Genomic DNA, 23353 nt, shown 5'->3' with positions numbered 1-23353 from the left:
TCGATTCCTGTCGAGTTTCCCTTCGGGGCTTACCGGCCATGGACCGCACTGCGGCTAAATTATTTGTCGAAGCCATGGCATCGGGTTTTCGGCGGTACCCCGACTGTCCTTGGACAGTGTCTATCACAAACCCGCATAGGGTTTGTTTGTTATGTTTGGAGTCCGACCATGGCATCCTAACTTGCACTAAATGTGCCCAAATGACACTGAAGGGGCTGTAAGGCCCGCTCAGAGAAGATGGAGTTTCTTTTTCAGGCAAAGCCTCCGACTCCATCGACCGCTTCGACATTGTCTGAGCCGGTGCCATCAACCTCTCGTCAGCAACGGGACACCAGTGCTGCCCAACCGTCACCAACTACTTCAAAGGTATCAACTTCTTCCTCATCTGCTCTGGAGAAGGACAGAGGAGAACATCGTGAAAAGCGTCGACACCGTCATCGGATGGCTCAGTCGGCTGATCCAGGCAAGCCCTCTGCATCGGCATCGACAGAGCCACCGACAAAGAAATCTCGTCCAGAGAGGGGGCCCCATCCTCCTCTGCGACTGGGTCACCAAGGCGTTCCCCACCTTCATTGGTGCTGGGAGCCGCAACTCCACTTTCACCTGTGGACCCTCCAGCTATGCCAGTATTGCCTCCTACTCCGGAGTTGGGGTTGCATGCCCCAGGCTTCCATGAGGAATTGGATCAGATGATCCAAGAGGCCATTGGTAAGGCACTGCAGGGCTTCCAACCTCCATCGGCGCCGACACCGATGCCAGCCCCAGTCACCAACCCAATACCCACGGCGATCGCACCGCTACTTTGCAGACTGGATGCGCTGATCGGTGACCTTCCACCGGTGGAACCGAGGATACCGGTATATCCACTGCCTTCCAGGCCAATACCTTTGTCATCGGAAGACGAGGAAAAACAGATTCCGGAACCTATCCCCAGACCGTCTGGGATCTTGCCACCGGTTCCATCAGTGTCTATTCTGCCATTGATACCGCATCGTCCTCAATCTGTGCCCCCTCCAATGCCGTCGGTGCCTAGGCCTGATCCTTCAGGAATAGCACCATTACTCCTCTCTGGAGATCCTATGGGAGCCGGTGATCAACCTTACGATCCTTGGACCAATGATTCTTCCCAGGATATGGATGATCTACCTTCAGAACCATTTCCCCCTGAGGAGAGAAGATGTTCTCCCCCAGAGGACCTGTCCTTTATTAATTTTATAAAGGAAATGTCTAAAGCCATACCATTCCAGCTTCAGATAGAAGAGGACTCCAGACACAAAATGCTGGAAGTGCTCCAATTCGTAGATGCACCCAAGGGAGATCATGTCCATACCTGTTCATGAAGTTCTCCTGGACTTGCTGAAGAGGAATTGGGAGCATCCAGATTCTGTACCACCAGTAAATCGGAAAACAGATGCCACCTACCTGGTACAGACAGCCCCTGGTTTCCAAAAACCACAGCTGGATCACCATTCTGTGGTTGTGGAGTCAGCCCAGAAAAAAGTAAGACGTTCTAAGCCTCATTCTTCTATTCCTCCAGGGAAAGAACAGAGGTCCCTCGATGCATTTGGCTGTCGTGTTTTCCATGGATCAATACTTATTTCTCTCATTGCCTCCTACCAGTTATACATGACCCAGTATAACAGACACCTTTTCAAAAAGATCCAAGATTTCTCTGAATCTTTACCTGACCAGCTTCAGGATCAACTTAATGCCCTGGCTCAGAAGGGTCTAGATGATGGCAAGCACAAGGTCCGCACTGCCTATGATATTTTTGACACTGCCTCTAGGGTGTCCGCAGCGGGAATCAGTGCACAAAGGTGAGCCTGGCTGAAGCCCTCTGACTTAAGACCAGAGGTACAGGACAGATTGGCTGACCTGCCCTGCGCTGGAGACAATCTCTTCGGGGACAAAATCCAGGAGACTGTAGCACAGCTCAAAAACCACCACGGACGCTATACCAGCTTTCGTCCAGGCCTTCTGATTTCCCGTCCACCTCTAAAAGGACATTCCGAAGAGAGACTAAGCGGCCGTCCTTCAAGCCACGGAGATATCCTCCTGCTACTTGAGGTCACCCCTCCAGACCTTAACAGAAAGGTCAGGCCAGACAATCCCGGCCTCAGAAGACTCAGCCAAACCCTCCACCGGGCCAGGTGCTAGATTTTGAATTCTTGCTGGAGATTATAAGCTGACCTCCTCTACCGTACGTACCCATCGGCGGTCAGTTGTGCCACTTCACCAACATATGACACACGGTCACTTCAGATCATTGGGTACTTGCTGTACTGACTCAAGGTTACCACCTCAACTTCCTGTCTGTACCAACAGACAGGATAGGGGCACTGGTTCTACTGCACGGGATTTCATGAGGGTTGAAACCTCCTCCTCCAGAAGAGAGGAGTGGTTGGATGATCCCCACGTCGACAGAGGTGGCTCTGTCGACGTGGGGATCATCCAACCCTCAACCCTCATCCAACCCTCAACCCTCATGAAATCCCGTGCAGTAGAACCAGTGCCCCTATCCCAGCCGGGGTTCTATTCCAGGTATTTCCTCATCCCAAAAAGGTCAGGGGGCATTCATCCAATACTGGACTTGCGTGCCTTAAACAAATATCCGCAGAAGGAAAAGTTCAGGATGGTAACCTTGGGTTCTCTATTTCTCTTCTGCAAAGAGGAGATTGGCTTTGCTCTCTAGATTTTCAGGACGTGTATACACACATCTCGATCACTCCGTCTCACCGCAAATTCCTTTGATTCCAGTCTCACCAGGTACTGCTGTTCAGCCTAGCATCCGCACTTCGGGTCTTTAGCAAGTGCCTCGTAGTGGTCGCGGCCTACCTGAGATGTCAAGGCATCCATGTCTACCCTTATCTCGACAATTAGCTGATAAGGGCTCCAACTCCAAAGGATGTACTAGCCTCCTTACGTCTAACTATCCATACATTGCTGTCTCTCGGGTTTCTGATTAACTACCCCAAGTCCAGCCTAGTTCTGTCTCAAACCCTATCCATCATAGGAGCCAACCTGAACACCATGCAGGCAAAGCATCCCTCCCTCAAGATCGAGCTCGTACTCTCATATCCCTCGCACAATGCCTCTAGAATTGAGATTACGCGACAGCTCGTCATTTCCTCGTTTTGCTGGGTCACATGGAATCCTCTGTTCATGTCACTCCAATGACACGCCTCCCCATGAGAGTCATGCAGTGGCCTCAGTGGACTCAGGCTTATTATCCAATGTCCAACATTGTCCACATTACCAAGCAGCTCCGCCTGTCGCTGGCCTGGTGGATTCAGCTCTCCAACCTCCTTCAAGGCCTTCCCTTTCAGGGACTTGCGGAGGTACCGGTATCGCCTTCGCTGCCTCCCCCCATAGCTGCTCTGGTTTCACCCGCTATGAGGGAGGAACTGGACGATTACATCCGCCAGGCAGTTCGAGACACACTCCATGACATGCCTCCGATGCCAGCACCGATCACGGTTCCGCCATCGATGCCAGCACCATCGCCGGTACCGTTTCCACTTCCATCACCGGTGCCCATTCCAATGCCATCGCCAACTCCATTGCCGGTTCCAATTCAGCCGATACCGATGTCTGATATATCCTTTTTCGCGCCAATTTTAGCTAAATTGGACACAATCATCGGTGCTATCCCGGTACAACCACCCGATGTCCCGGCGCCAACACCGATGGAAGAAGAAGAAATAGTGAAGGAAGTACCGATGCCTGAACCTATCCCAGGTCCATCAAGAATTTCACATCTACGGCCATCGTTTTCTCCACTATTCCCATCGAAACCATTGGAGAAACCATCGATGCAGCTGATGCCATCTCTTCCCATTCCATCGACTCCTCCTCGTCCACATTCATCGGACACTTGGGAGGATCCAAATACTGATTCTTCCTCAGAGGAAATCCTCTCAGAACTTTCTCCTCCAGAGGAAAGAAGGAAATCCCCTCCAGAGGTCCTTTCTTTTTCAAATTTCATCAAAGACATGGCTGATACCATCCCCTTCCAGCTGGAATCTGAAGAGGATACTAGACAGAAGACTGGAGCAGTGGTCTCCAAACCTGTCCTGGAGGGCCACCAGCCAGTCGGGTTTTTGGGATATCCTCAATGAATATGCATGAGAGAAAATTTGCATGCACTCCCTCCATAACATGCAAATTTTCTCTCATGCATATATTCATTGTGGATATCCCAAAAACCCGACTGGCTGGTGGCCCTCCAGGGTAGGTTTGGGGACCACTGCTCAGGAGGTATTACAATTCGTGGACCCACCTAAAGAAGTCCTGGCGATACTGGTTCACAAAGTCCTAGTCGACTTACAACACAAGCTATGGGAGCATCCCTGCACCATTCCACCGGTGAATAAAAGAACTGATGCTACATACCTAGTCCAGCATATCCCAGGCTTCCAAAAGACTCAACTACCCCATCAATCGGTAGTAGTAGAGTCAGCTCAGAAGAGGTCAAAAAGAATTAAATCTCATTCATCAAATCCTCCTGGGAAAGACAACAGGTTTTTGGACACCATCGGCAGGAAAATGTTTCAGGGGTCCATGCTAGTGTCCAGAATTGCGCCCTACCAACTTTATATGACGCAATATCAGCATAATTTGTGGAAACAAATTCAGGAACTCTCAGAATCTCTTCCCCAACAATTTCAAGATTCCTTCAATACTATCATCCATAAGGGCCTGGAGGCTGGGAAACATGAAGTTCGTGCAGCTTATGATAGCTTTGAGACTTCATCTAGAATGTCTGCCACTGGCATAAGTGCTCGCAGATGGGCCTGGCTCAAGGCCTCCGACTTGAGACCAGAAGTACAAGACAAACTTGCTGATCTTCCTTGTGCAGGGGACAGTCTCTTTGGGGATAAAGTACGGGACGCAGTTTCTCACCTGAAGGAATATTTGGAAAACTTACGACAGCTCTCCTCTGCTCCCCAGGAGTCCCAGACATCCTCACGAAGACTCCCAAGGAAGGATTCAAAACGCCCATATTATAGACCATGGAGGTACTATCCACCTCCTGCCCGTGGAAGGTCATCTAGGCCAGCACAAAGTTTGCAGACCAGACAACCAAGAGCACCTAGAGCTCAACCCCCTCTGCAAACAGGCCCGACTTCAGGATTTTGAAATCTCTCAGGGGAACAGAAGCCTATCTCCCAATCCAACCCCAAATTTGCCAGTAGGAGGTCGGATCACTTTCTTCCATCACAATTGGTCACACATCACTACAGATCAATGGATACTCTCAATATCTCAAGGGTACCATCTGGACTTTCTCACTGTACCAAACAATACTCCACCCACCTCGTCTTGAACAGTAAACAATCAATCCACACTCTTACAAAAAGAATTCTCCACCCTTCTGAGAGCCAGGACCATGGAACCAGTTCCCCGACCTCAGCAGGGCAGAGGATTCTACTCCCGATATTTCCTCATTCCAAAGAAAACAGGAGGCCTACGTCCTTTATTGGACTGCCGGAAACTCAACAAATACCTGAAAAAAGAAAAATTCAGGATGGTATCATTGGGCACCATGCTACCTCTACTTCAAAAAGGAGATTGGCTCTGTTCTCTAGATCTTCAAGACGCTTACACTCACATTCCAATATTCCCCCCTCATCGCAAGTATCTGCGATTCCTAGTAGGAAGTCAACATTTCCAATACAAGGTGCTACCATTCGGTCTTGCCTCAGCACCTCGAGTGTTCACAAAGTGCCTGGCAGTGGCAGCTGCCCACTTGCACAAGGAAGGCGTACATGTGTTTCCTTACCTGGACGATTGGCTCATCAGAAGCCAAACAAGACAAGGAGCTCTCAACTCTCTCAAGCTGTTGGGATTCCTCATCAATTATCAGAAATCCCACTTCATACCATCTCACCTGTTACAATTCATCGGAGTAGAATTAAACACCATAACATCAAAAGCTTTCCTTCCAAAAGACCGTGCACAGACACTCGCCTCGTTAGCAGGCTCTCTCCGCGCATGCACGCAAATAACAGCTCATCAATGTCTCACTCTTTTGGGTCACATGGACTCCACAGTTCACGTCACTCCTATGGCCAGATTAGCCATGAGAATTACTCAGTGGACACTCAGAAGCCAATGGATACAAGCCATTCAACCACTGTCTTATCCAGTTCCAATAACTCAGCAACTACGGTCCTCGTTCCAATGGTGGACAAACATGGACAACTTGCTCGCAGGTCTACCTTTCCAACAGCCGATTACGCAAGTGACGTTAACTACAGATGCATCCAGCTTCGGGTGAGGAGCACACATTGGTCATCTGCAGACTCAAGGTACTTGGACAAAACTCAAAGCTACATTTCAGATAAATTTCCTAGAGCTTCGAGCTATACGTTATGCGCTGCATGCGTTCAAGGACTGCCTTTCCCACAAGACTGTTCTGATATAAACAGACAACACAGTAGCCATGTGGTACATAAACAAGCAGGGAGGTACGGGCTCATATCTCCTTTGTCAAGAAGCCGCACAGATTTGGGACTGGGCCTTAACGCACTCAATGTTTCTCTGGGCCACTTATCTGTAAGGCATTCACAATGTAAGAACATAAGAACATAAGAAAATGCCATACTGGGTCAGACCAAGGGTCCATCAAGCCCAGCATCCTGTTTCCAACAGTGGCCAATCCAGGCCATAAGAACCTGGCAAGTACCCAAAAACTAAGTCTATTCCATGTAACCATTGCTAATGGCAGTGGCTATTCTCTAAGTGAACTTAATAGCAGGTAATGGACTTCTCCTCCAAGAACTTATCCAATCCTTTTTTAAACACAGCTATACTAACTGCACGAACCACATTCTCTGGCAACAAATTCCAGAGTTTAATTGTGCGTTGAGTAAAAAAGAACTTTCTCCGATTAGTTTTAAATGTGCCCCATGCTAACTTCATGGAGTGTCCCCTAGTCTTTCTACTATCCGAAAGAGTAAATAACCGATTCACATCTACCCGTTCTAGACCTCTCATGATTTTAAACACCTCTATCATATCCCCCCTCAGTCGTCTCTTCTCCAAGCTGAAAAGTCCTAACCTCTTTAGTCTTTCCTCATAGGGGAGTTGTTCCATTCCCCTTATCATTTTGGTAGCCCTTCTCTGTACCTTCTCCATCGCAATTATATCTTTTTTGAGATGCGGCAACCAGAATTGTACACAGTATTCAAGGTGCGGTCTCACCATGGAGCGATACAGAGGCATTATGACATTTTCCGTTTTATTCATCATTCCTTTTCTAATAATTCCCAACATTCTGTTTGCTTTTTTGACTGCCGCAGCACACTGAACCGACGATTTCAATGTGTTATCCACTATGACACCTAGATCTCTTTCTTGGGTTGTAGCACCTAATATGGAACCCAACATTGTGTAATTATAGCATGGGTTATTTTTCCCTATATGCATCACCTTGCACTTATCCACATTAAATTTCATCTGCCATTTGGATGCCCAATTTTCCAGTCCCACAAGGTCTTCCTGCAATTTATCACAATCTGCTTGTGATTTAACTACTCTGAACAATTTTGTGTCATCTGCAAATTTGATTATCTCACTCGTCGTATTTCTTTCCAGATCATTTATAAATATATTGAACAGTAAGGGTCCCAATACAGATCCCTGAGGCACTCCACTGTCCACTCCCTTCCACTGAGAAAATTGCCCATTTAATCCTACTCTCTGTTTCCTGTCTTTTAGCCAGTTTGCAATCCACGAAAGGACATCGCCACCTATCCCATGACTTTTTACTTTTCCTAGAAGCCTCTCATGAGGAACTTTGTCAAACGCCTTCTGAAAATCCAAGTATACTATATCTACCGGTTCACCTTTATCCACATGTTTATTAACTCCTTCAAAAAAGTGAAGCAGATTTGTGAGGCAAGACTTGCCCTGGGTAAAGCCATGCTGACTTTGTTCCATTAAACCATGTCTTTCTATATGTTCTGTGATTTTGATGTTTAGAACACTTTCCACTATTTTTCCTGGCACTGAAGTCAGGCTAACCAGTCTGTAGTTTCCCGGATCGCCCCTGGAGCCCTTTTTAAATATTGGGGTTACATTTGCTATCCTCCAGTCTTCAGGTACAATGGATGATTTTAATGATAAGTTACAAATTTTTACTAATAGGTCTGAAATTTCATTTTTTAGTTCCTTCAGAACTCTGGGGTGTATACCATCCGGTCCAGGTGATTTACTACTCTTCAGTTTGTCAATCAGGCCTACCACATCTTCTAGGTTCACTGTGATTTGATTCAGTCCATCTGAATCATTACCCATGAAAACCTTCTCCATTACGGGTACCTCCCCAACATCCTCTTCAGTAAACACCGAAGCAAAGAAATCATTTAATCTTTCCGCGATGGCCTTATCTTCTCTAAGTGCCCCTTTAACCCCTCGATCATCTAACGGTCCAACTGACTCCCTCACAGGCTTTCTGCTTCAGATATATTTAAAAAAGTTTTTACTGTGAGTTTTTGCCTCTACAGCCAACTTCTTTTCAAATTCTCTCTTAGCCTGTCTTATCAATGTCTTACATTTAACTTGCCAATGTTTATGCTTTATCCTATTTTCTTCTGTTGGATCCTTCTTCCAATTTTTGAATGAAGATCTTTTGGCTAAAATAGCTTCTTTCACCTCCCCTTTTAACCATGCCGGTAATCGTTTTGCCTAGTAGTAGTGGCGGATCGCCTCAGTCGTCAGTTCCAACCTCACGCGTGGTCTCTAGATCCAGTAGTAGCGACCAAGATCTTTCAACGTTGGGGCCAACCAACAGTAGACCTCTTTGCATCTCAACTGAATTACAAAGTGGACAATTTTTGTTCCCTGCACAAGCAAAGAAACCGCTTACCCAGGGACGCCTTTGCTCACCACTGGAATTCAGGTCTTCTATATGCGTATCCTCCAATACCGCTAATAACCTAAACCCTAGTGAAGCTACAAAAGGACAAAGGGTCAGGTCCATGATACTCATAGCCCCATATTGGCCTCGACAAGTATGGTTTCCAATACTCCTCGATCTGAGACCCAATTCACCTGGGCACAGCATAACTCAGGATCAGATCAGGTTGTGTCATCCCAACCTTCAATCCCTATCCCTCACAGCATGAATGTTGAAAGCTTGATTCTACAACCTCTCAGTCTTTCAACTAATGTCTCTCAAGTGCTTGTAGCTTCACGTAAATCCTCCACACGAAAGAACTATCATGCTAAATGGAAACTGTTTACCACATGGTGCACACAAAACAGTATTGACCCTTTTGCCTGCACTACATCATCTTTATCCCAGGACAAGCAGGATGATAGTCTTCACATATGGGTGACATCATCAGATGGAGCCCTGGTACGGAAAACTTCTGTCAGGAGTTTCTAGAAACTTTTGACTGGCACTGTGGGCCTACTGAGCATGCCCAGCATGCCATGATATTCTCAGCCACAGGGGTCTCCCTTCAGTCTCTTTTTTTTCACCTTGCTGTAAGCAAAGCAGATTAGGAGCTCTGGAAGAATTCCCTCATATTTCTTAGGGGAAGAAAACTTTCCAGTCACATTCTTAGTCACATTTTTTCTCATAATTGGGTCTCCTTTCGACATAGTCTTGGTGAGTACATTTTCAGACAGTTTTTTCGATCGATTCCGATCACCTCACTAACGATTCCCGCCAGTCATCGACCGTTATTAGGCCACAAAAATTATTATGGCCTCCGGGTTTAAAAAGTGTCTGGATTGTAACTGGACTATGTCCATAACTGACCCACATTATGTCTGCATTCTGTGCCTGGGATCAGGCCACGACGTCCGGGCCTGCTCATCTTGTGCCCAAATGACACCGAAGGGTAGGTGTGCCCGTCTAGATAAGATGGAAGAATTATTTAAAAAGATTCCATTGTCGTCGTCGATGTCATCTCCGAAAGTGACACCTCCCTCGGTATCTAAACATGCATCTGAAAAATGAACCGATGACCGTCCGTCACCAGCTCCATCGATGGCATCGATAGCTTCATCTTCAGCTTCGACAACCCATCGAAAAAAGAAAAGACATGGTCACCGATCCATCGACCCTGAGCAGGGCGAGCCATCGACATCAGGATCCAAGTCCATTGAATCAATGCCGAAGAAGGTACGTGTAATAGAGCCAACTCCGCCGGCTATACACGTAGAACCGCCGCTCTCTCCACCGGGCTCGGTGTCTGAGGAAGTGCCACCACGACTAATCGTGGAACCACTGATATGACTGGCTATACCTTCCCCAGTGGCAGTGGACACTGCCCCGATTTCAAGAGAAGAAGTGACTACTTTAATCCAGCAAGCCGTCATTGAGGCTCTAAAAAATCTACAGCCTCTGACAATGCCATCGATATCGGCATTGGACCAATCACTATTTCAGCCTTTGCTGAATAAACTTGATGCGCTCATAGAAGTTTTTCCTCCGGAACCGACGGCACCGGTTCCATCGGGGCGATCATCGACACCATCGATGGCCATACTCTCATCGAGGGTTTCACACCTCCCGATTCCCGTGTCATCGAAGGATGGCGGTGGAAGTTGCGATTCTTCCCAAAGACCATCAGGACTTCATAGGCATCGACTTACAAAGACTCCATCGATGCCTTTTGAACATCCATCAGTGCAAATTCATCCAGGTCCATCGGGAGATGCTCGGAATCGTTTTCCATCGAGGCCCATCGATTGCCCATCTGTGCCCTCACTACCAAAACACATTCCCACAAAAGCTGCGTTCAAATCAAAGCATATTCAACTGGAAAACCCTGACTCTCCTCATCATCCTCCATATAAACCCTAGAGGGATGATGATACAGATACAGAATCAAAAGACCTACAATCAGAGCCCTCTCCACCAGAGGAGAGAAAAAGATCTCCTCCAGAAGATCTGTCGTTTACAAATTGTATTAAAGAAATGGCAGACACAATTCCATTTCAATAGGTTATGGAGGAAGATTCAAGACATAAGGCTCTAGAAGTACTGTAGTTCGTCGATGCACCGAAGGAGATTATGGCTATCCCAATCCATGAAGTCCTTTTAGACCTACAGCAGCGAATGTGGGAGCATCCCTGCTCAGTTCCAGCAGTGAATCAGAGAACAGATGCCACTTACTTAGTTAAGCATGCTCCAGGATATCAAAAACCCCAAATACCTCACCATTCGGTAGTTGTTGAATCAGCTCAGAAGAAGGCCCAAAAACAGAAGCCACATTCCTCTGTTCCACCAGGAAAGGAACAACGCTTCTTGGATACTTTAGGGAAAGTTCTATCAAGGATCCATGCTGGTAACACATATTGCAGCATACCAGCTGTATATGACCCAATACCAACGCAACTTGTGGAAACAAGTAGAAGGTATTGTAGATAACCTACCACAGCAATATCAACAACCTTTAACTACATTAGTTGAAAAAGGTTTAGAGTCTGGCAAACACTAGGTACGAGCAGCATATGACGCTTTTGAGACTTCAACTCGCCTATCTGCCTCAGCAATAAATGCAAGACGATGGGCCTGGCTCAAAGCCTCAGACCTTCGACAAGAAGTTCAAGAACGCCTATTTAGACCTTCCTTGTGTAGGAGACAATCTTTTCGGAGAAAAGATACAGCTGCAGTATCTCAGTTGAAAGACCATCATGAGACACTCAGACAGCACTCCAAATTGCCAACGGATCAGTCTTCCTAAGACGGCCAACTCGCAGAGACACGAGGCAACCTTTCTTCAGACCTAGAAGGTATTACCCTCCTGCTTCTTCAGCACGCCCATACCGTCCCTCGCTGAGAGGTCGTCCACATCAGACGAAGCAACAATAAACCCAGCCACCACCCCAAACGACCAGCGGCTGGTTTTTGAACCAAGCCAAGAGAACAGCAGCCTCTTTCTAAACCCACTGCCCTCCCTACCAGTCGGAGGTCGACGTCATTATTTCCAACACCAATGGAGTCTCCTCACAAAAGATCAATGGGTATTAGCCATACTAAATCGGGGATATCATTTAAAATTCAAAACAATACCCCCCACATTCTCCCACCATACCACTTTGGAAAAAGGTGGTCATCACATCTCAACTCCAAGTAGAAATCTCTTCTTTACTGACCGCCAGGGCCATCGAACCAGTTCCCCAGTCTCAACAAGGGACAGGGTTCTACTCCCACTATTTCCTCATTCCAGGTGGCCTTCGCCCTATCTTAGACCTCCGAAATCTCAACAAATTTCTATGCAAAGAAAAATTTTGAATGATATCCCTAGGAACCATCCTTCCATTACTTCAAAGGGAAGATTGACTCTGTTCTCTGGATCTTCAAGACGCTTATGCTCACATACCAATTTCTGTTCACCTTTGCAAGTACCTACGATTTGTAGTGGGAAAGAATCATTACCAGTACCGTGTACTTCCATTCGGCCTAGCCTCTGCCCCTCCAGTATTCACAAAATGTCTAGCAGTGGTAGCCGCTCATCTAAGAAAAATCAGTATTCATGTTTTTTCCATACCTAGACGACTGGTTGATCAGAAGTCCATCCAGGCAGGGAGCACTCTCTGTTGCATCTTCTTGGATTTCTCGTCAACTACCCAAAATCCCACATCGAGCCGTCTCAACTCCTTACATTCATCGGAGCAGACCTTGACCCCACAGTGGCGAAAGCTTCCCTTCCAAGCGACCGTGCCGACAATCTGGCATGCTTAGCAAACATCATCATTCATCACCACTTCGCATCTGCTCATCAAATTCTAGTGCTGCTAGGACACATGGTCTCGACAGAACATGTCACTCCTATGGCAATGTTGGCCGTGAGAAGAACTCAATGGACTTTGAAATCCCAATGGCTACAAGCTTTCCAACCACTGTCACATGATCCAAATCACACACCAACTACACCTATCGCTACATTGATGGACAAATCAAGCAGCATTGAAAGCTGGTCTCCCATTCCAGCAGGCAAATCCGCAAGTCATCCTGACTACAGATGCCTCCAACCTGGGATGGGGAGCTCACGTCAACGACCTTCAAACACAAGGGACGTGGACTACGCTCGAGAAGCAATTTCAAATAAACTTCTTGGAACTTCGAGCGATACGATATGCCCTTTATGCCTTCAAAGACTGCCTCTCAAACAAAACTGTGCTGATACAGACAACACAGTAGCAATGTGGTACATAAACAAACAAGGAGGCACAGGCTCTTAACTGCTATGCCAGGAAGCAGTACAGATTTGGGCTTGGGCTCTGGAGCATTCCATTCATCTCAGGGAAACTTATCTGGCGGGCATCAAAAACATCCTAGCGGATGATCTGTTGACATTTCAATCCCCACGAATGGTCGCTGGACTCGCGTGTAGCGAGCAAAATCTTTCAACGCTGGGGTCACCCAACCATAGACCTCTTTGCTTCCACACTGAACCACAAAGTGGAAAGGTTTTGCTTCCTCCACGGACGTCGACAAGCAGTCCCCAGAACGCATTTGCTCGCCCCTGGAACACAGGTCTTCTATATGCGTATCCTCCAATTCCACTCATAGCCAAAACTCTCGTGAAGCTACAACAGGACAAAGGGACAATGATCCTCATAGCCCCGTACTGGCCTCGACAAGTATGGTTTCCCATACTCCTCGACCTCTCGATCTCATAACCAATCCGCCTGGGCACAGAGCCTATTCTCATCACGCAGAATCAAGGCAAGTTGCGTCGTCCCAACCTGACAACTCTTGCCCTGACAGCTTGGATGTTGAAAGCTTAATCCTACAACCACTTAATCTTTCAACACAAGTCTCTCAAGTCCTAGTAGCTTCACGAAAGCCTTCCACACGTAAATCCTACCACTTTAAGTGGACTAGATTTACGAAATGGTGCACACAAAAGGGTATAGAACCTTTCTCCTGCCCCACTTCTTTCTTGTTAGATTACCTATACCACCTGTCGGATTCTGGTCTCCAGACATCCTCTATAAGGGTACACCTAAGCACCATAGCGGCAAAGCACAAGGGAATAGGGGATGCGCCAATAACAGTGCAACCCCTAGTAAGTAGGTTTACGAGGGGCTTACTTCACCTCAAACCTCCCATTAGACCACCAGTCACTGAATGGGAACTGAATTTAGTACTGACAAGGCTCATGCACTCACCGTTCAAACCTCTACACTCTTGTGAAGAAAAATTCCTTATATGGAAGGTGTTTTTCCTAGTAGCCATTACATCGGCTAGAAGGGTCAGTGAGTTACAGGCTCTCGTCACATACTCACTTTACACATGGTTCCTGCATGACAGAGTAGTCCTTTGCACTCACCCCAAATTTTTACCAAAAGTAATAACAGACTTTCATATCAATAAATCAGTAGTCTTGCCCACTTTCTTTCCAAGACCTCACTCTCACCAGGGAGAAGAGGGTCTTACACACCTTGGATTGTAAACGTGCGCTAGCTTTTTACCTGAATCGCCCGGATGTCCATAGGAAATCCACCCAACTCTTTGTTTCTTTCGACAAAAATAAACCAGGAGTTGCAGTAGGAAAACAGACTCTCTCCAACTGGCTAGCAGACTGTATTGAATTCTGTTATGAAAAAGCAAACATTCCTCTCCAGTGGCGAGTAAAAGCACATTCAGTAAGGGCTATGTCCACATCAGTAGCACACTACCGTTCAGTGCCTATCCTTGACATATGTAAAGCTGCAACATGGAGATCCATTCACACCTTTGCAGCTCATTATTGTCTAGACAAAGAAAGATGACAAGATTCAGCCTTTGGTCAATCTGTCTTAAAGAACTTATTTCCAGTATAACTCCAACTCCTTCTACATCCATCCTGCTGTGATTTTCAGGCTGCCTCATTTTTTCCAACAGTACACCAGTTGTTGTGCTTGTTGCACAAGTTGTGTGCTGTTGATATACTGTACGAATGACTCAGCCTGTAGCTTGCTAATCACCCATATGTGAGGACTATCATCCTGCTTGTCCCGGGATAAAGCAAAATTGCTTACTTTGTAATAGGTGCTATCCCAGGACAGCAGGATGTAGTCCTCACAGAACCCACCCACCTCCCCGCGGAGTTGGGTCCGAGACGTTTTTATTATTTTATTCTTTTAGCTTACGCATATTGCTACAAACGAGACTGAAGGGAGACCCCTGTGGCTGAGAATATCATGGCATGCTGGGCATGCTCAGTAGGCCCACAGTGCCAGCCAAAAGTTTCTAGAAACTCTTGACAGAAGTTTTCCGTACCAGGGCTCCATCTGATGATGTCACCCATATGTGAGGACTACATCCTGCTGTCCTGGGATAACACTTATTACAAGGTAAGCAATTTTGCTTTTTTAGACTATAGCATCTCTCAGACTCTGGTCTCCAGACCTCATCTGTAGGAGTACATTTAAGTGCAATCTCAGCTTATCATAATACCGTTGGAGATGCCAATATCAGTGCAACCCCTCGTTAGTAGATTTATGAGAGGTTTAATTCAACTTAAACCTCCACACCAACCACCGGTCATGGAATGGGACCTTAATATAGTCTTAACAAGGCTCATGCGTTCTCCTTTTGAACCCATGGCTTCCTGTGATAAATTTCTCACTTGGAAGACTATTTTCTTAATAGCCATCACATCTGTGAGAAGGATTAGCGAGTTAAAAGCACTTGTTACATACTCACCCTACACAAAATTCCTCCATGACAGAATGGTACTCCGTACACACCCAAAATTTCTCCCCAAGGTAGTTACGGAATTCCACTTGAATCAATCCATCGTATTGCCTACTTTCTTCCCAAAACCGCACTATCACCAAGGAGAGAGGGCTTTACACACCTTGGACTGTAAGCGTGCGCTTGCGTACTACTTAGATCGCACTACAGCCCATAGGAAATCCACCCAGCTCTGTTTCTTTTGATCAAAACAAACCTGGAAAAGCGGTGGGCAAGCAAACTCTATCTAATTGGCTTGCAGATTGTATACAATTTTGTTATGAAAAAGCAGGCCTTCCTCTCCAGGGGCGAGTAAAGGCTCACTCAGTGAGAGCAATGTCTACCTCAGTAGCACACTATCGTTCAGTGCCAATAGCTGACATATGTAAAGCCGCAACATGGAGTTCTCTTCACACCTTTGCGGCTCACTACTGTCTCGACAAGGAAGGATGATAAGATTCAGCCTATGGACAATCTGTCTTAAAGAACTTGTTTCCAGCATGATCCAACTCCTTCCACATCCAACCTTTCGTGATTTCAGGCTGCCTCATTTTTCCCAAAAGTACACCAGTTATTGTGCCTGTTGCACAAGTTGTACACTGTTGTCCAATACAAAGATGACTCAGCCTGTAACTTGCTAATCACCCATATGTGAGGACTAGCATCCTGCTTGTCCTGGGATAAAGCAAAATTGCTTACCTTGTAATAGGTGCTATCCCAGGACAGCAGGATGTAGTCCTCATGAAACCCACTCATGGAGTTGGGTCCGATACGTTTTATTATTTTATTTTTGGCTAACGCTCATTGTACAAACGAGACTGAAGGGAGACCCCTGTGGCTCGAGGGATCATGGCATGCTGGGCATGCTCAGTAGGCTCAAGATGCCAGTCAAAAGTTTCTAGAAACTTTGACAGAAAGTTTTCCGGGATAGGGCTCAGTCAGTGACGTCACCCATATGTGAGGACTACATCCTGCTGTCCTGGGATAACACCTATTACAAGGAAAGCAATTTTGCTTTTCGACACATTCCTTAGTCACACGCTTCATGAGAGGTTTATGCCACCTGAAACCTTCATTGCGCTCTCCGACCCCTGCTTGGGACCTTAACATGGTCTTAGGACGGCTCATGAAACCTCCGTTTGAGCCTCTCCACTCCTGCGATCTCCGCTATCTCACTTGGAAAGTGATTTTTCTTCTCGCTATCACATCCGCTTGCAGAGTTAGTGAGTTACAGGCATTAGTCACCTACCTGCCTTACACCAAAATTCTACATGACAGAGTGGTACTCCGTACACACCCTAAGTTTTTACCAAAGGTAGTGTCGGAATTTCATCTTAATCAATCTATCATCTTACCTACTTTCTTTCCAAGGACCCATTCAAACCCAAGAGAACAGGCTCTACATTCGCTGGACTGCAAGCGTGCCCTAGCCTTTTATCTAGAGCGCATGTCAGCCCACAGGAAGTCCTCTCAATTATTTGTTTCTTTCGATAGCATCAAATTGGGGAAAACAGACCCTTTCCTCCTGGTTGGCGGGCTGTATCTCCTTTTGCTACCAACAAGCAGGCATTCTGCTACAAGACCGTGTGAAAGCACACTCTGTTAGGGCCGGGGCAACCTCAGTGGCATACCTTCGTTTGGTGCCACTTATTGATATTTGTAAGGCTGCGACCTGGAGCTCTCTCCATACTTTCGCAGCTCATTATTGCTTAGAAAAGGCTGGCAGACAAGATTCCATTTTTGGCCAGTCTATTCTATGCAACTTATTCTCAGCTTAACTACCCAACATCCTATCATCGACCCGTTTAGGGTTTTCAGGATGCCGTAATACCCAAATCCACCCCTGTTGTGCCTGTTGCACGTCTTTGGGTGCATTTGCTGCATTGCTCTGGCATCCTCAGCTCGCTACTCACCCATATGTGAGGATTATCATCCTGCTTGTCCTGTGAGAAAGCAGAGTTGCTTACTTGTAACAGGTGTTCTCACAGGACAGCAGGATGTTAGTCCTCATGAAACCTGCCCGCCACCCCACGGAGTTGGGTTCACTTGCGATTTATTTTATTTTTCGCACGTACTTCTTGCTATACACGAGACTGAAGGGGACCCCTGCTGGCTGCAGGGTTGGTACCATGCTGGGCATGCCGATTAGGTGCCAGTCAAAGTTCTAGAAACTTTGTCAAAAGTGTTCCGTGATTGGGCTCCATCCTGATGATGTCACCCTTATGTGAGGACTAACATCCTGCTGTCCTGTGAGAACACCTGTTACAGGTAAGCAGCTCTAACTCTTTCCACAACCACCTGCTATGATTTCAGGCTGCCTCTTCATTGCGAATAGCACCCCAATTATTGTGCCTGTTGCACGAGTTGTCTGCTATTGACCTGTTGTAATATAAGTCAGCCTGTAGCTTGCTAATCACCCATATGTAAGGACTACCATCCTACTTGTCCTGGGAAAATGCAGAGATGCTTACCTGTGTTCCCCCAGGACAGTAGGATGTAGTCCTCATGAAACCCACCCGCCACCCCACGGAGTTGGGTCTGCTTACGTTTTATTTTATTTTTTGCTCGCACGTTTTTGCTATAAACAAGACTGAAGGGAGACCCCTGTGGACACAGGAATCATGGCATGCTGGGCATGCTTAGTGTGCGCCAGTCAAAGTTTCTAGAAACTTTTACAAAAGTGTTCTGTAATAGGGCTCCGCCTAATGACGTCACCCATATGTGAGGACTTCTTCCTGCTGTCCTGGGAGAACCCCTGTTACAGGTAAGCAACTCTGCTTTCCTCTTACATGGACAATGCAGTAGAGCATGTTCATCTGCAAAAAAAGAACTTAGGGTATTATACCAAACACCTTTTTATTCTGAAGAAGGCAGGCGGTCTTTGACCTATCTTAGACCTGAGAAATCTCAACAAATTCCTGAAAAAAGATTTCATGCTGAATTTTTCTTTGGGTACCATCATTTCCTGGAATGGCAAAAATAAGCTTAAAAAGATATTTTGGTCAAGCATTTGGGGTTATGAACATGTTAAGATCTATGATTAAATTTATGAGCTGCTTCTAATACATAAGCAGTTTTTAAAGGGCTTTGTTTCCCTTAAACAACTTTTAAGCAAATCTATTGAGCTCTTTTGTATCATATTTTTAACCATTGTGTTTGAATATCTCTTATTTCAGACAACCAAAGTTTGCATTGCTGAATTCAGGAAGATGGGAGAAGACACTGCATTCACCTCCCTTTTCATGCTCCTTCCAGCTGTTACCTCTCCTCATGCATGCCCAGCATTCAGTTCCCTCCCCAACATTCCCCTTTTGTGTGCTACCACTTCCTCACTTCCCTCAAACACTTGCATTCTTCTCTTATACTTCCCCCTGAAGCATTCACATACTTCTTGCCTCCCCCAAAATTTATCTCCCCTCATATCACCACCCTCCTTGCAACTCCAGTTTACATACACCTACAATATTCATCTCACTCTCTTTCTGTGTTTATCTCCTCTCTTTCCCCATAAATCACCTACAGTGCCCTGACTTGTATTCTAGTAAGCTTCCTTCCCCAGTCTGCTCCCAACTGAGTCCTCAATCCTAGAATCAGACTATCTGCTTCATCCCCTCACCTCATGATGCCTGTTGAAATAGTGGGGCAAGATTAGATAGGATGAGACAGGAGTAGACACAACAGAACAGAAAAAAGTTGCTCTGCTCCTTTCTCCAGCTCCTCCCCTCTTTTTTTTTTTAACCATCTGATGACTGCGCCAGTCTCACCCCTCTTCTTTTAGAGATAGGAGGGGAAGCAAGCACTGCAGGGAAGAAAACAATTGCTCTGCTCCCTTATCCAGAACCTCTTCTATTCCCTGCAAGCTACCTGGAGCAGGAGGAGTTGGAGCAGTAAATAGAACAGCTGTGTTTGCCTGCCTGATATTCAGGGCACTAGCCAATAAATTCTGGGCTTGAGACCTGTGCCCATGGTAAGAAACTCCCCTGATAACTAGCTAGGTGGACTTTGGGAACCCCCTCTGCCTGTCTCTAGGAGTGAGCATCAAGAAATTAGAGCTATTCTTTGGGATCTGCCAAGTATTTTTTAATGAGCCAGGTTAACCTCTGTCAGAAATGGGATCCTTGGCTTGATGGATCTTTGGTCTGACCCAGCATGGAACATCTTATATTTTTATGACTATCTTCCATTCTTTGATAACATTTCCTTCTTGAGCCCCTAGGAACTTGACAATATATTTCTCATCTAGTCTTTGCCACAAACTTTCAACCATATCTTAATTTGGTGAAAATCATTATCATTCAGTGAACTGTAATAAGCCCACCCAGCTTATTAGAATTAAACATCTCCCCATTAATAGAATTTCTCACAGCTCACCTAAATACATCAAAACCCACCATCGAACTAGGGGATTTCAATCTTCACATGTACTCAATGCCCTTATCCAATACCTGCCAGACACTATTAGACATAATGAATGCACTAGGATTTAAACTAATAATGAATAAACCCACACACAGAGCCGGACACTCTCTTGATCTAACATTCATAAACATCAACTTCCTTCAAGATACAAACACAAGCTATATACAAATCCCATGGTCAGATCACTTCCTTATTCAATCTATGTTAATACTCTCAAAAACAACAGAAATACTAAAAAAGGAACCTATGGTCATTACATACTGCCCCCCCATTTAATACCGAAAAACTGAAAAACAAGGAACAAGATGAACTTAAATCATTTAATTACCCTGACAGCAATACAGCAACAACAGCCTGGATCAACCTGACAAATAAATTAGCAGTTAACATAAACCCCCAAAAAACCATACGCACAAAGGAATTGAAACAAAAAAAAAACCCTGCTATACCGAACACATAAAGGAAATGAAACAAAAACTTAGGAAAAAAAGAAAAAGATTGGAAAAACAATAAAACAGCTGACTACCTGACTCAATACCGAAAACAATTAGCATACTACAAAAATCAATTCTCAAAGTTAAAAAGTTACTTTAACACAAAGATAGAAAAATACATGAATAACTCAAGAACCCTATTCAAAATAGTCAATAATCTAACCAAAGATACTACGAACTCCCCAGATAACTTACCTGAAAACAGAAGCAATGAAATAGCTCAATTTTTTAGTGACAAAATCAAGAACCTACGAACCAAAATACCAAGGACACCCAAATAAGAGATTAAAATGTGTAAAAGAGATGTGACACAATAGTCCAAATTTGATGAGATATCAAACCTTGAAGTCAAGAACATGTTTATATAACTAAACCCCGCCCCACATAAAATAGATGCACTACCCATATCGGAACTAAAAGAAAGTTTCCTGACATCACCGCCCCTACTCTTGCGAATATACTAAAAGGAGCAATCATCAAACCAATATTAAAGAAAAAAAAACATGGACCCCCTAACACTAGCGAACTATAGGCCAGTCTCCAACCTACCACTAATTGCAAAATTAACTGAAAAAAACAGTTCAAAAACAACTATCTGAGCACTTAGAAAATAACAATATCCTATACCCATCACAACATGGCTTCCGTAAGCACTACAGCCCTGAAACTCTTTTACTTGCACTAACAGATAATATACTAAGAGGATTTGACAGTGGAAAACATTACATTCTGGTATTACTGGATTTATCAGCAGCATTTGACACAGTGAATCATGAGAAACTACTCAAAAGACTTGAAGAAATAGGACTAAATGGTATCACAGTCACATGGTTCAGGTCATATCTAACCAACAGAATATTTCAAGTACAAATTAATAACACTCTATCTGAAAAAATAACCCTAAAATCAGGAGTTCCACAGGGATCGGCACTATCAGCGACACTCTTTAATATATATCTACGTCCACTATGCCATCTCCTCCCAGGGCTAGGAATCACACATTACATTTACGCCGATGACATTCAATTAATCCTACCAATAGAGGACACCATTGAAAAAACAATAAGTTTAGCCATTATGTATCTTGACATAATAAAACAACTACTAAATCAAATGGAACTGGTAATTAACATCGATAAAACTGAATTCTTACACCTAGAAAGAAAGAATATAAACATTACGCAAACTCCAATAATACTCGACAGCACCCAAAAAATCGATTTAGCCGAGAAGATACGCAACCTCGGCGTCTTAATTGATACAGAGCTAAACCTCAAACAGCACATATCACTAAAGGTTAAAGAAGGGTATGCTAAACTTATGGTACTTAGAAAGCTAAAACCATTACTGTCTCTGCCAAACTTTCGCACTGTGCTTCAATCACTAATATTTACAAGCACTGACTACTGTAACACACTACTGCTTGGTTTACCTTACACTATGATAAGACCACTGCAAATATTACAAAACTCCGCAGTGAGAATTCTTACTGGAAAAAGCAAAAAAGATCACATCACAGATACACTAGCCAAACTGCATTGGCTACCCATCGAACAAAGAGTTCAGTTCAAAGCACTTTGCACAATACACAAATTGATTCACGACGAAAAAGTAGAATGGCTGAACACAGCACTTCAAGTACACGTACCACATAGAAATTTAAGATCAGCAAACAAAGCTCTCTTAACCGTTCCATCTGTAAAACAGCAAGACTAACCCAGGTTAGGGAACGTGCACTATCTCTGGCTGGTCCCATATTATGGAACACTGTGCCCCTTGATCTAAGACTCCAGAGAAATTGTAAACTTTTCAAAACAAACCTCAAAACCTGGCTTTTCAAACAAGCCTTTTACAAAGAGAACGGCAAAAGCAAATAAATAAGGAAGAGCAGGCATAGAGCACCCAGCACATAATCTCCAGATACCTACCTGGAAATTATTTTTATCCCACAGATAATCGTAGTCAATAATCCGAAATGATGAAAATCAACCACTTGTACTCTCCCATGTGAATTTCATTAATGAAATTCCATGTCTTAAACAAATAGTACTTAATGTTATTTGTTACCGGATACTATTGGCACCCTCCTTGTAAAGTACGATCTTTTTCTTTGCTATATGTGCCCTACTGTAAACCGTTATGATGGTAAATAACTTAATGAGGTATAGAAAAACTTTTAAATAAATTATATATGAATTACTCTGTTTTATTGCAGTCACAAGAAGAAATATCTAAGAAAGGAAACTGGCAGTTGAATTCTCTTGACCATACCCGGAGTTCAGATCTTTCAGATATTTTAGAGGAGGAAGAGGAAGAAGAGGACCCAAGTGTGGAAATGCAAAATGTAAAGAGAGAGCAAAGAGAACCTGTCGGCAATGGAGAAAGGGTAGGAAAGGTACGGTTAACATTTAATATATAGTGAAATAAATATAAATACTATTAAAGTTCATAAATTGTATTCACTTAATAAAGTAAACAAAAAAAACATTCCCACTGAGTAACTGGCTAATATTCCCTGTTACCACAGTATGAAATATAATCATATTGGATTAAGAAAGTTATATATGATACTCATTTCCACAGAAAATTTCTTTCCTTCCAGCTGTCAAATTTAGGAGATACTGTATAAATAAAAACCTCTAACATTAGGATGACTGTATAGCACCATGTCAAGAGGGAAGACTGAGCCAGTCTGACTTTGACCTGTTGTCTGCATGGAAATTATTTTGATTTTTCAGTTGATGTCTTTGCA

The 23353-nt window shown here is 44.7% G+C and overlaps 1 protein-coding gene across 1 annotated transcript in view; it reads left to right on the top strand.

Moving 5' to 3' along the window:
* The window catches only part of TSPOAP1 (TSPO associated protein 1), a 1024985-nt gene that overhangs the window by 717308 nt on the left and 284324 nt on the right, over nucleotides 1–23353 (top strand). The window contains exon 21 of the mRNA XM_029613537.1: nucleotides 22817–22996. Within this exon, the coding sequence (XP_029469397.1) occupies nucleotides 22817–22996 (180 nt within the window). The remainder of the gene's footprint in view (nucleotides 1–22816; nucleotides 22997–23353) is intronic.

Source organism: Rhinatrema bivittatum, chromosome 8, assembly GCF_901001135.1.
Source record: "Rhinatrema bivittatum chromosome 8, aRhiBiv1.1, whole genome shotgun sequence".
Taxonomy (NCBI): Eukaryota; Metazoa; Chordata; class Amphibia; order Gymnophiona; family Rhinatrematidae; genus Rhinatrema; species Rhinatrema bivittatum.
Note: the sequence above shows the minus strand (reverse complement) of the source record. Positions and strands in the feature narration are given on the sequence as shown.